Source organism: Aricia agestis, chromosome Z (assembly GCF_905147365.1).
Source record: "Aricia agestis chromosome Z, ilAriAges1.1, whole genome shotgun sequence".
Taxonomy (NCBI): Eukaryota; Metazoa; Arthropoda; class Insecta; order Lepidoptera; family Lycaenidae; genus Aricia; species Aricia agestis.
This window is the reverse complement of record NC_056428.1, coordinates 30,168,461-30,181,941: the sequence shown is the minus strand read 5'-3', so window position 1 is coordinate 30,181,941 and position 13,481 is coordinate 30,168,461. Positions and strand designations below refer to the sequence as shown.

At 35.6% G+C, this 13,481-nt stretch overlaps 1 protein-coding gene and 1 long non-coding RNA gene across 3 annotated transcripts in view; one reads left to right on the top strand and one right to left on the bottom strand.

Moving 5' to 3' along the window:
- Positions 1-7,765, bottom strand: part of LOC121738446 (SET and MYND domain-containing protein 4-like) — a 30,901-nt gene extending 23,136 nt beyond the window's left edge. For both annotated transcript variants that reach the window (XM_042130493.1, XM_042130492.1), the window contains exons 1-6: positions 7,543-7,765; positions 7,121-7,379; positions 3,561-3,741; positions 3,108-3,255; positions 2,101-2,253; positions 1,725-1,859 (exon numbers count right to left, since the gene is read on the bottom strand). In XM_042130493.1, coding sequence (XP_041986427.1) covers positions 1,725-1,859; positions 2,101-2,253; positions 3,108-3,255; positions 3,561-3,741; positions 7,121-7,379; positions 7,543-7,688 — 1,022 coding nt within the window. In that variant the 5' untranslated portion in view covers positions 7,689-7,765. The remainder of the gene's footprint in view (positions 1-1,724; positions 1,860-2,100; positions 2,254-3,107; positions 3,256-3,560; positions 3,742-7,120; positions 7,380-7,542) is intronic.
- Positions 1-13,481, top strand: part of LOC121738454 — a 285,981-nt gene that overhangs the window by 21,558 nt on the left and 250,942 nt on the right. The window lies entirely within an intron of this gene.

Here is a 13,481-nt window from a genome sequence, read left to right as displayed (position 1 = left end):
TGTCAACTGACACTGCCTAAGGAATTCTGCAGAGACCGAAAAAGGTGGAAATCTGAAGAAGCAAGATCAGGACTATACGGCGGATGCGTTAACATCTCCCGCCAAGCTCCCGTAATTTTTACTAAGTGGCTAAGTAATTGTTAAAGATGTGTGAGGTCTAGCGTTATCATGGTGAAAAACCACACCCCTTCTATTGATTAATTCCGGCCGCTTTCTCGATGGTTCTGCCTGGCGGTAGCAGCTCATAATGAATAATGCCATTCCAATCCCACCACACACACAGCATCACCATGTTGCGAGTTAACCCGGATTTCGCCACAGTCTGTGAAGCTTGACCGCCCTTTAACCACGATTCGTTCTTGTCGTAAGTGATCCACTTTTCATCACCAGTCATCAGCTTCTTCAAAAATGATTCGGTTTCATTAAGTCGTAATAAAGAATCACAAATGAGTATACGGTTCATTAACAGGTTTCTTTCAGTGAGCTCATGAGGCACCCAAATATCGAGCTTTTTTCTGTATCCAGCTTTTTACAAATGCGCCAAAACCGTTTTGTAGTCAATCACCAGTTCTTTAACTACATTGTAACTAATATGCCGATCTTGCTCCACTTTTCCAAAAACGGCATCATATCGCCGTAACAGGGCGACCAGAGCGACGTGCATCTTTGATAATATCAAAATTTCCGGATTGAAAACGCTTAAACCTGCGCTACTCTCACAGATACTGATTACTGCACTAGGTCCATAAACATCACATATTTTTTTCGTGGCTTGTGTTGCATTTTTACCTTTTTTCTCATTTTAACAATAAGAAAAACAAATGAAAATCTCACATTTACCTAATTTAAATTTGGAATTGTCTTCTGTATTATTTTTTTTAACAGAAAATTAAAACCGACTCCCAAGGTAAAAACAATAATAGTATCCTTTAAATAATATGGACTAAAAAGTATTAAATAATTTTTCCTATCTAATAGTTCCTTTTTCCGAATTCGGCTAAACCTCAACTATTTCTGTACTCAATCTTCATCATTTTGATTCGGCTATCTGGTGATAGCCGAATCTTCAGTTCTCTGACAGAATATTTGGAACTTTTGGAACTGGCACCGACTTCAAATCCTGGAGGTGGAATTCATCAAAATCCTTTCTTAGCGGATGCCTACGTCATAAAATCTACCTGCATGCTAAATTTCAGCCCAATCGGTCCAGTGGTTTGGGCTGTGCGTTGATAGATCATCATGTCAGTCAGTCACCTTTGAGTTTTATATACAAGGTGTAACAAAAATAAGTGATAATATTTTAGTATGTGTATGTGTTCCTTGTAGAGAGTTCACTGTGAAAGTAGCAGCTCTGAAAGACCACATTTTTTTTCACTTTTGTATGGGGAAACTCCTGACGCTCGGACCCTTGCCCATACAAAAGTGAAAAAAAATTTACGTCTTTCAGAGCTGCTACTTTCACAGTGAACTCTCTACAAGGAACACGTACACACACTAAAGTATTATCACTTATTTTTGTTACACCCTGTATATATATATATATATATATATATATATATATATATATATATATATATATATATATATATATATATATATATATATATATATATATATATATATATATATATATATATATATATATATATATATAAATACTACACATTATACATATAATATCTCTTTTTTTTAAGAATAAATCATAAGTTCTTCATATTACACACCTTAAAGCTAAATGAGCGATGCCTATAGTGGGGAAGAGCGCAGACTGGGCCCCCTCACACTCCCACCGATGGAAGGCTTGAGCGTTGGCGCGACATTGCTCCCCGCAGTACACGCTTCGGGAACATACGCTACAACTAAAAAAAAAACAATTAAACTGGTACCAATAAAAGAAATGACGATCGAAACTCTTAAGGGAAAAATCTGTTTATAGTCAAATTGTGAATCTGTTTTATTTGGGTCACAGACTAACATTGCCTTGACGTAATCCGACTAAATCACGTAGATCCGCTATCTGTCTTTGAATAAATTTTTCAGATTGTAAAATGTTATAAGTTTTTACAGTATTGTAACAAATGTAAGTATTGGAATGCTTACGGCACTAAGTTTATATCGGCTTGACAGCACATCTCACACACATTGTCATCAGTTGGCAGCGTGACCCAGGCGTATGGTTCTTCAGAGAATAGCACATCACCACGCTTCAAATTCTCTTTAGCAATAACGTGTCTGCCCGCTGTATCGTTGCGTCTATAACAATTTTATTTAAAAACGTTTGAAGGGTCCACTGCAATAATGATGAATGTACTGAGTTATTAGTTGTAAGATAAGGTTATTAAATTTAGAACGGTATAACGAAACGAAAAGAGGTAAAGATTATTTTAAAGCAAACAACTGTGACGTTGAGCGTTTCAGCCGAGTAGCCGAAATATAAAAAACATATTTATCACGGAACTATAAGCGATATTGCTAATTTTGTAAATACATTTTAAAAATATTATTTCAAGTGACGGAATGGCATTAAACATTAAGATTTTAATTTTTTGGACGTTCATCATTATTGCAGTGGACCCTTTATTTGTCCTCTTAATAATAATTAATAACAAATCTACTCTGTAAATTGAGATGTTATAAAATTGTACTTCAGTAATAAAAAATAATTCACACTGCGTATACAGACACTGTGAAATAATGTGTTTTATACCACGAATAATAAAAACTAAGGAAGAGTAACTCCGTCAAAAAATTTGTCCAAGACTCTACATAATGTGACTCCAATACATGCATATACTATATGCATGTATTCGGTACACAATTTTGTGTAATTATAGACGTGACAATTAATATCAACGGCTTTATTTCCTAAATTTGAGTATTAGTGTTTCGTTGCGATTGCCATATTTTAGTGTGCGAAAAGGAACCAAATTTAAAACGGTTGAAGTATGAGAGTTACATTCCCTTAGTTTTTATTATTCGTAGGTTTTATACTGATATTAATATAGTCATGACAGACAAGGACCAATTGTCTTGTGAAGGTAATGTCAGTACCTTCTATTTTGCCAGTTTCTATTTCTTTATAGTTCCTTTATAGTTTTAAAACATACCTTAGCTCAATTGCTTGTGATGCAGCATTAAATGCTGAATTTGTGCCCAAATGACATTCAGGTAACTCAACTGGCTGCTGCCTTTTACTTTCTCCTTCTAAAGTGGCTAATTTTTTCTCCAATATCTTGACATGTCGTTCAAATTCCACTGCAACAAATTTTTTGCAATAAAAAATCTGCAAAGTAGAAATTACAGCACACACAAACAACTGGATTGCAGTTAGGTTTAATTTGTTAAAACTTCAAAGTGAAAGCTTTTCATAATAGTATATTTAACTGAGATAATGAACATTTAGCAAACAGCCAAATACAAAAATACAAAAAATTTACAATTCAATAAATTAATATATGAATCAATGTTAATTATCTTAGATCAGCATTCGGAAAATTACGTCAAGGATGCAATCTGCCTATAAATTTTTCATGTTTTTAAAATATGACTAACATACATACAAGATTGTGATGCAGTCATGTCAAGCAGATTGGCATGTTGAGTTGCGGCCTCAAGGGATTGTTTGGCTTCCTTTCGCTGACACAACTCCATGTGACAGTCTGCACGACGCAACAGCAGCTTGTGCTGCTGTTCAAATGGATAATTATTCTTGATGGCCAGCGCAATATCCAAAAGACATTCCTGAAAAAAAAATCTAAATTTGTTTTCAAAAACTTTAAAAAATGCTAGAACCTTGTGTTTTGTAACATTATATTATACTGTTTCAATTATTTTCTACGGTACCCACAATAAGCGCAACATTCCTGCACGCGCAATCGAAACTTGGCTAAAAGCGACATCGTCGTTATATTTCTTGAAATATAGGTGACTTTACTTTGTTCAGATACTTAAAATGTAGTTTTTTTTTCATCACACATTCTAATAAGGTCTTGTTTTCTTTGTACGTGAGTAGTAGGTATACTCTCTTGTTGCAGAGCGTCATTATTTTCTGATTCTATTGTATCTTTAGTACCTTCCGTTGTTACATCTTGAGTGTTCTCAAAATGCGTCTTTAACGTCAGGTACTCAAGATATTGATGATCAGTAACGATGTCATATTCTTCTATTTGCTCTTCTGTTAATTTTTGTACTCTAGTAGTTGCTTCCGTTTTAGGATCTATTGTAGTATTAGGTTCTGTTCATGACTATTAATCTCAGTGCTTTCTGGGGGGCTTATTGGCTTGTAGTAATAATTATTTTCTATATACACATTGGGAGGTACTGTGTATTATTATCTAGGGGGTATTCCCTCTAATATTTTGATATACTTATTGTCTGCATTTTTTTTTTTGCTGCCTACTTGTTTTAGGATATGCCTGCTGTTGAGCGTATGGCGCTGGAGGTATAGTATATCTGTATGTTTGACTATTCATGATACTTGGATGCGTTGGGTGTTCATTTGTTGGTATTGGGTTACCACCACTGTATCTTTGCTCTTGAGAACATTTTTCGATTTCTTTCAAACATATATCGATGGTGGAAATGTCAAAGGGCTTAAAGGACAAATCGCGATTTTTCAGGAGAGCCGAAAAACTTTTTTTATAGAAAAACACACATAACTTTGTTTTTTAACTACAGTTTTGGTTTAAAGACCATTTTTTATAATTTTTTGCGCTGAACTGGTTCCAATCATTTAATTTGGTCTAGCTAGCGTAGTTAACGAGATGAGTGTCCTTTAAGTTCTGTGATTTTTGGTAAGTGTCATTTAAAGCCAAATCAGAAAATCCAAAATAAAATCGTTAGAGCCTAAAGAAGTTTTTAACAATGACGTTAGGCCTTAAAGGACAACTACATTCTGGATATCCAAAAATTTTTCCATTAAACTGTAATTGGCAACTGGTTATCTCATGTAATATTTTTGAAAACAAAGCTTAAAAAGCATTGGCTCATTAATATTATTAATCAATATTATTATTATTATATTAAAACGGACTATGTAGGTACGTTAAAACTTAAATTGTTTTTAATAAAAAAAAAATTAACACTTTTGTCAATCAGATTTAGTCTGTTTCAGTGTTTATTATTTATATTGCTTCTCTTCCTTTAAGTTTCAGTGTTTAATTTTGATTGTTATGAAATAAATTGTATATGTATAGGTACTTACATTGCCCTTATAATATAGGTACTATTATCTAAAAAAAACATTAAAATAACAAAAAATTACTTAGTCGCATCTAAATGAAAAAGTAAGCTGAAATTAGACAGTGATTACAAGGCCAATTATTGAGAAAAAAAACTATGTATTAAGTACCTAAGTTTCTTGACCTTTTAAATAACAGAAATGAAAGTAAGGATTAGAGTTGCATAGAAAAGTTGTACACTTAACGTACATAATATAATAAATATTAATATTCTTCAAAGAAACGATCTTACAATAAACATACTGTGTTATTTATTCCTTACACTGAAAACCTCCTTAAATTATTCCTCCAATAAATAAGGTATTTTTGCTTAATTGTTATTCATATCTAAGAAACAATAAGAAAGTTTTAATTTATAGTTAAATATTTAAGTAATTATTATGAATCTATCAAAAATATGAACCATGCATACCTACTATCTTTGAGTAGTCACAATTGAATCGTAAAGTGAGGATAATTAAGTTAATTATTTAAAAATATGGAAGATTCATGAGGTAATCGTTAATTTTGAGCTTCATGAAATATTTAATTCAAAGAAGTCAATGTAGGTCGTAATTAAATACGATACAATATTCAAAAACAATTTTAAAATGAGTTGAAAGGGTGTTAAATTTCATGTTAATAACCAAGGCCCGTGTAAATAGCCAACTTTAAGACTTAAGAGCAAAGAGAATATTAACTACAAGCGTAACAAGAGTCAGACTTGAAAGACAAAAATACAATTCGATTTAATATCGACTGTGATTGGTTAATTTTTAAGCAAGATCGATTGTGTTTAGCTAATTTTAAAGAAAGATCGACGGCGATTGCCTGAAAACGGACAAATAAAAGTTTAATCTGTGTTTTTTTTAACTTAAACCTCAATAACCGACGTAATTTTTTTTCTAGGTTCAACCTCTTATATCCTCTTTTTACTGTCTTTCTTATATTCTCTTTGTGCTTAAATACCAAGAGCAGACTATTAATACAGCCTTAGTGTCCTTAAGGCCAAATAAGAATAATTTTAAGTTGGTGATCGGAGGTCTTAAATGCCTATTTTTACTTTTTGGGCCTTTAAGACCAAATATTAAAAAAAAACAATTTTTTGTCTTGGCAAAAAATTGTTTTAAACGTATAATGACCCTATCATTATACGTCGTAGCAAAATTTTGATTATACCAATCGATAGCCCTTAAAAAACTGAACATAACTGCATCAAAAACTCAAAATCGCCAAAATGTCCTTTAAGCCCTTTGACATTTCCACCATCGATATTATGCTGATGATTTTTCATAACATACGGGTCATAATATTTTATACTTTGTTTGAATGAATTTGATGTTGATCAGGAATATGTTGTTCATAATATTTTCTTTAATGCCTGACTGCTTTGATTAACTTGTTCGTAGTATTTTTGTTGACTACTTGGAATAATTCTCTCAGTATAAACTTGATGATCACTCCGTCTATCACTTCCTCATACCTTGGGTGCTGATAATTTAAAACAGTACTTAGTCGCAGAATATTGAGCACTTTGTTCAACTGGTTCAGGAAACACGTGTAGTTGATTATTTTTCATACTATCACATTTATTGTGTAGTTGATATAAACCAAAATAAATATACCTATTAAGGTGGGTTACACCAACTTACTTTAAAGCCTTGTTGGACCAGCAACAGACATCTGTCAAATTCTGTGGTCAAAGTTAAGGTTAAAATTAAGTTAGCTTTAACTATAACCAATAACCGTAATGTTGACCATAACTGTAACTATAACAACGCCTCTGGTGCAACCCACCCTAATTTGATAGTGCAAAGGTTGGTCCGATAAAAAATTGATCTAATTTACATAACATTTAATATTTGTATTGGGTGTCCTACTGTACAACGAAGAGTACTTACCTTAAACCTTTTTAGTCTTAACAAAGCTGCAGATCTATTTGCAAGCGCCAGAGGGTACATTGATCCATTTTGGTTGGCATACAGGACACTGTTGGTATAGCATTTGTAACTGTCTTCTATAAAGTTGGCCCTAAACTTTTCGTTTCCTTTTTGTCTCCACAACAATGATACATTGTCACACTTTAGTGCTGTATCATTATCTTGAACTTTTTTAGCATATGAAGTTTTCATTTGATTTAGCCATTGTGTAAGAATTTTTCTGAAAATAATGCGGGCTTAGTCTCAAATTTAAAGTAATAGTAAATCTACTTTATAAATAAAATAGGCAATATTTAGGAAGTAATTATCATGAACCATTCTAGGTTTCTTCGTCGGCTTCATAGTATTTAACTGAATTATTAATAGATGCAAATAATATTTACCGTACTCCTTCACATTTTAGGAAGTAATTGATTGTGTCCACTTCATTTTCACTGGTGCGATCGATTTTTTTTTCTTCTGATGATAACAACAATAACAAGATTTCCCATTGCTTTGCACAATCTTCAGGTAATCTTAGCTGATCCATTTTTATAAAAAAAAAGCTTAGTTTACATATATACAATAGAGATAAAATTAAAACTACATGATTTACAAGTTTAGGAACTAAAATTCGTAAACATCAAAAACATGTCGATTTCCCATAGATTAAATGTCACATTGACATTTATGTTTTTTTTTCGTAATATGGCGCTCGGCCTATAGACTAAGGATATGGGGATGACACTACGATGTTGCCACTTTTTAATTTCATAGCTTTTTTGACAGACTGTACTTAATCTATACTATAATATTATAATTGGGAAGAGTTTGTTTGTTTGAACGCGCTAATCTCAGGAACTACTGGTCCTATTTGAAAAATTCTTTCAGTGTTAGATAGTCCATTTATTGAGAAAGGCTATAGACTACTAGCTGTTGCCCGCGACTTCGTCCGCGTGGACTTTAGTTTATAGTTGTGCCCGTACATCGATTGAGTCGTTATCGCGCAAATCAGAAAAGTATATAATTATGTGGGAACGGCACATTTTTCCGGGAAAAGAAAACATTCCTTGTCATTGTCATTCCAAAAGTATATTGTGCAGTAACCGTACATTTTTCTGTGACAAAATGTATCCTATAGATGTTCTTTTTCGGAACTCAAAGTATCTTTATATCAAATTTCAGCAAAATGGGTCTAGCCGTTTACACGTGATGACGTGACCACGCGTGATGACCACGTAATATACTTTTATGATTTGCGCGTAAACTATTCAATCTATTTTGATGGAATTTGGTATGGAGATCATACTTTGAGTCCCGGTAAAGGACATGGAATACTAATTTTGTCCCGGAAAATGTACGGTTCCCGCACAATAAACTTTTATGATTATCGCCTAAACTATTCAATCTATTTTGATGAAATTTGGTATGGCAATACTTTCAGTCTCGGGAAATTATATAATCTATTTTGATGAAATTTGGCATGGAGATTGGAGATACTAATTTGAATCTGGGACAAGGTTTTTTTTATGAAATAAGGGGGCATATATATGCAATGGGGCAATATAGGGGGCAATAACGCAAGCGCTGTTTCACGCCGGTTTTCTGTGAGAGCGTGGTATTTCTCCGGTCGAGCCGGCCCATTCGTGCCGAAGCATGGCTCTCCCACGTATAAATTGGTTGCCGTCAATCTCAAGATTTATCAAAATAATGTACCAATTTGTACACATTGAAAAGGTCTACAGAAAACTCCGCGATGGTATAATTATGTATATCTCAGGATATCCCAAAATAATATTTTTTTGTTGTCATTTAAGTAGGTACTATTAACTTCAAATAATGGCTAATTTTTGAAGCGATTTTAACCAATACGGCAATAATATTTATTCAATTAAATACTTTAAATACATTATTGATTATGTCCCTTTACTGCATATTAAGTATGATTAAAATTTTAAATAAATATTTTCGAAGATAGGTATTACAGATTTAAAAATTGCGTAGCTTTTGCGGCAGTTCCGACCAATGTCGGCCACGGGTAGTAATGAATATAAATTATTTAAAATCAAAACTACTGAGTCGATTTTAATAATTCTTTCAGTGACATAGACTATAATTATATATTTTATACTCGTGCGAAGCCGGGGCGGGTCGCTAGTATTACTATAAAAAAATACAAACGTCTACATAAGTAAGTAACTCTGCGGGTAGTTTATACGTCCGGACAACTAAATTTTGCGTAGGGTCAGTGGGTTTGGAGAATCAGCCTTATCAGCTACATTCCTTTTTTTTCTTGTCAATATTACGGAAATCGGAGGTTTGCATGATTATTGATTACGCTCTATGCACTCCACTACATAATATTATGCTAAACAATACTAGGTACCGATTTTCATCTGGTGCGAATTTATGCTACCCCAAATATTGTCTAACTTGACTGATAAAATTGCTCGTCTAGGCGGCCGGTAAAATAGCAAATTGCACAGAATTTCGTTCATTAATGTTGATGAAGATATTTTACATAAGTACTTAAAGTTTTTTGCATCAATTTAGAGTTTCAACAACGTTTAAATTATAGCCAGTCATATCCGTCGCCAACCTACACACCAAATCATCCTTGTAGAATTATAAATATCTAAAACTTCTGGGGTAACTTTAATTCTTGAAGAAAACATAAATCACGCCATGAAGATGACTTGACTGTTTTTGAGTAGGTAGGATATACAATACGCTCATGTAGATTTCTTTGTGCCGCAGCGCAGCACTTTCTAAAAACCTAGTTTAGAACCTAAACGCCTACCTTATCACGTAAAAAAAATATATCCACAGCCGAACATATAACCTCCTCGTTTTTTGGAAGTCGGTTAAAAATAGCGATCAACAGTCCACTAGTCATAATTTAAAATTGCTGGGTGTCAGGTAATAGTGAACGTTTGCAATCGTATTGTTTTGGCTGATACGTTATTTTAATATTAGGTATAATTATCGCGTAATATTTGCTATCACATTGCTTTTTTGTAAGATGCGTTTTAAGATTCGATAATTATCATGATTATTGATTACCATCATGAATCATGATAAAGCTACTATATAATAGTACGCTCAAATAACAATCGAAATGGATCATGCAGGAAAATCCACTGAAAATGATGAATGAACAATCAAATTACTCCTTGGCCGTGCGGATTGGAATCTCATTAGATATCGCCTGCAGCATACGCATCGTAATTCGCAGGTTTCAGGTCGCATTCTGTGCCCTTGGTAAACGATTTGCGTTTACCAAGGGCACAGAATACATATTATTAGTTCCAATGGTCAAAAGGCGAGTCCACACCAAGCGCGCAGCCTCGGGCGAGGCCGCGCGCGGCGGGCCGCGCGCGGCATTCGGGCCAGGGCATGTTCGCCGAGGGCGAGGCGGACGGGCGTACACAGAGAGGCAGCCTCGCTCGAACAGCCCGCTGCCCAAGCTATTGCTCAGTTGAGCACAAAGACACGATGGCACCGCGCGTACGAATAGCCGTGGCAGCTTATGCTTTTATTTTGTTATACACAACTAAAATTATAGGAGAATCTCGTCTGTATGATCCTTACAAAGACTCCATTTTTTAGATCCACAGGAATATTCATTTTGCGGCTGATTTCTCTCCAAGAATCTTCTCTCATCCCCCTGTTAGTGTAAGGGAGATCCCTGGCATCCCAAAGCCCATTTGCGGCGTACAATCCTAATAGTTGTCGACACTGGTCGTTTATTTTTCAACTAAACACAAACCAAAACACTTGACGTCCATACTGCGCGATACAAACGACTAGGCGGGTCCACACCAAGCGTGCCGTCTCGGGCCAGGGCCACGAGCGCGATGCGCCGCTCGCTTGGTGTGGAGTTGTCGACGTTGCTCGCCCGAGGCGGGCGGGCGGGCGGTCTCAAGCTCGGGCGAGAACGCGCGCGGCCGAGCCGACCGGTGTCGTTTTGATTTGCTCAAAGGTGCCTCGGTCCCGCCTAATTGGCATTCCAGCAACGTAGTAAAATTACGCTTTTATCAGTCGGTCAAAAAAGGATAGTGGAAAGTAGTTTCTGCATTCCATTCCCTGATCCCATCCAAAGTAATGTCGTGAATCGTGATGCCCACCCATTAGAACCACTAAAATTGTAACAATCGGTTAAAATAAATTGATCTCTAAAAATATAAATCCAAGGTTCAATATCGTTTAAGTTGAATTTGGGTTGAGCCATAAGTGATTATCCGTGACTATCGTTTTTGGGCTCCATTATTGACACGAAATACGAATGCATTAGCTGACGTGTAACCTATTCTGTCAATAGGGAAAGCTGGAAACTTTGTTGCCTTGATAGTAGCCTTCATAGTTCATATTATGGATATGTTACGCTCAAAGACCGAAAACGCTCAGTGAGCGAAAAAATGGCTCACAAGTCACAACGCGTTGTGGTAATAGTGAAACGACCACGACGCGTTCTGGTAATCACAGAAATACCACAAAGCGTAATTCGTGTCGTGGCTGACGTGCTATTCGACCACAACGCGTTGTGGTAATCGAGTAAAATCATGATGCGTTCTGAGCATTTAAAAACGGCCACGACGCGTTCTGAAACCAGGCCAGTTACGCAGGAGTAATTTTATAGTGCCAAAGTGTGTGCGCAATACACAAGAGCACGTTACGCAGGAGTAATTTTATAGCGCCCAAGTGTGTGCGCAATACACAAGAGCACTCTGGTTTCAATGAAACTAGGCCAGTTACGCAGGAGTAATTTTATAGTGCCCAAGTGTGTGCGAAATACACAAGAGTTTCGTTGAAACCAGAGTGCTCTTATGTATTGCACACACACTTGGGCACTATGAAATGAATTCTGCTCAACTGGCCTGGTTTCATTGAAACCAGAGTGCTCTTGTGTATTGCGCACACACTTGGGCACTTTAAAATTACTCCTGCGTAACGTGCTCTTGTGTATTTCGCACACACTTGGGCACTATAAAATTACTCCTGCGTAACTGGCCTAGTTTCATTGAAACCAGAGTGCTCTTGTGTATTGCGCACGCACTTGGGCACTTTAAAATTACTCCTGCGTAACTGGCCTAGTTTCATTGAAACCAGAGTGCTCTTGAGTATTGCATACACACTTGGGCGCTATAAAATTACTCCTGAGTGACTAACCTGGTTTCAGAACGCGTCGTGGCCGTTTTCATTAGGGCCACAACATGGATTCGCGTCGTGGCTGTTTTTAAACGCTCAGAACGCGTCATGGCTTTTCTCGATTACCACAACGCGTTGTAGTCGAATAGCACGTCAGCCACGACACGAATTTCGCTATATGGTATTTCTGTGATTACCAGAACGCGTCGTGGCCGTTTCACTATGACCACAACGCGTTGTGAGCCATTTTTTCGCTCACTGAGCGTTTTCGCTCTTTGAGCGTAACAGATACAAAGAGTTTGGCAGGTAGCAGAGCCTTATATATCGACTCTATCTTATGTTATAAACAGTAATAACAGAGTAGGCAGAATGATAGAGTATGCCGACTTAGAACTGATGTTGAATTTTTTAAATTTGACGTATTATGACGAAAATCGTCGCTAGGGTTAACACGTCTTGTTACCTACGAATTTAAAACTATGACATATTCGCTGGACGTGTTCCTCTTTGGTCGTATTGTTGTTTGTGTTTTGGCACATTCGATTAAAATTGCCAGAATCTAATTTTGAAATATTTAAAAATAAATTATATCAGCCAGCGCGGGGCACATTTCGTTCATAGTCCTAGTGAAACCCGACGAATTTATCACATATTGAAACCCGTCCATTTATTTGCAGTCGAACTACTGGTCGTTATGTCTATTGTGGTAATAACTAATTTAAGTACATTATTTTAAGCATAGCATTTAAGTGATACTGACATTTTTTACAACAACTTTTTATTATTCGTAAACAACAACGTAGAAATCCCAAATGATACTTTGTTTATGAGAAGTGTCTAAGAGTTCTTGTATATTTTTTGATACAATAGTGTCACATCTCGAAATAATGCAGTGTTCTAGATTAAGGCGTACTTAAAATCGGTATTATTTTGTAATATCACCATATGCCAGAAAACCAACTAAGAGTTCACTTCTCTTTAGAAGTTATAACTTGCGATACAACGCTGTCTACAAAAATATGAGGCCAAAATACAGTCTTTTGGTGGCGCCACGGCCGTAAAAATTGTTATAGAAATACGATCTTTACTGAGTATACAAAACAGAACATTTTACGTTGAATTGCGTTGAAAACAATTTTGTAGTATTTGGTAATAATACGCTATTCTTCCAAAGCAGCGATATGTCAAATCTGTA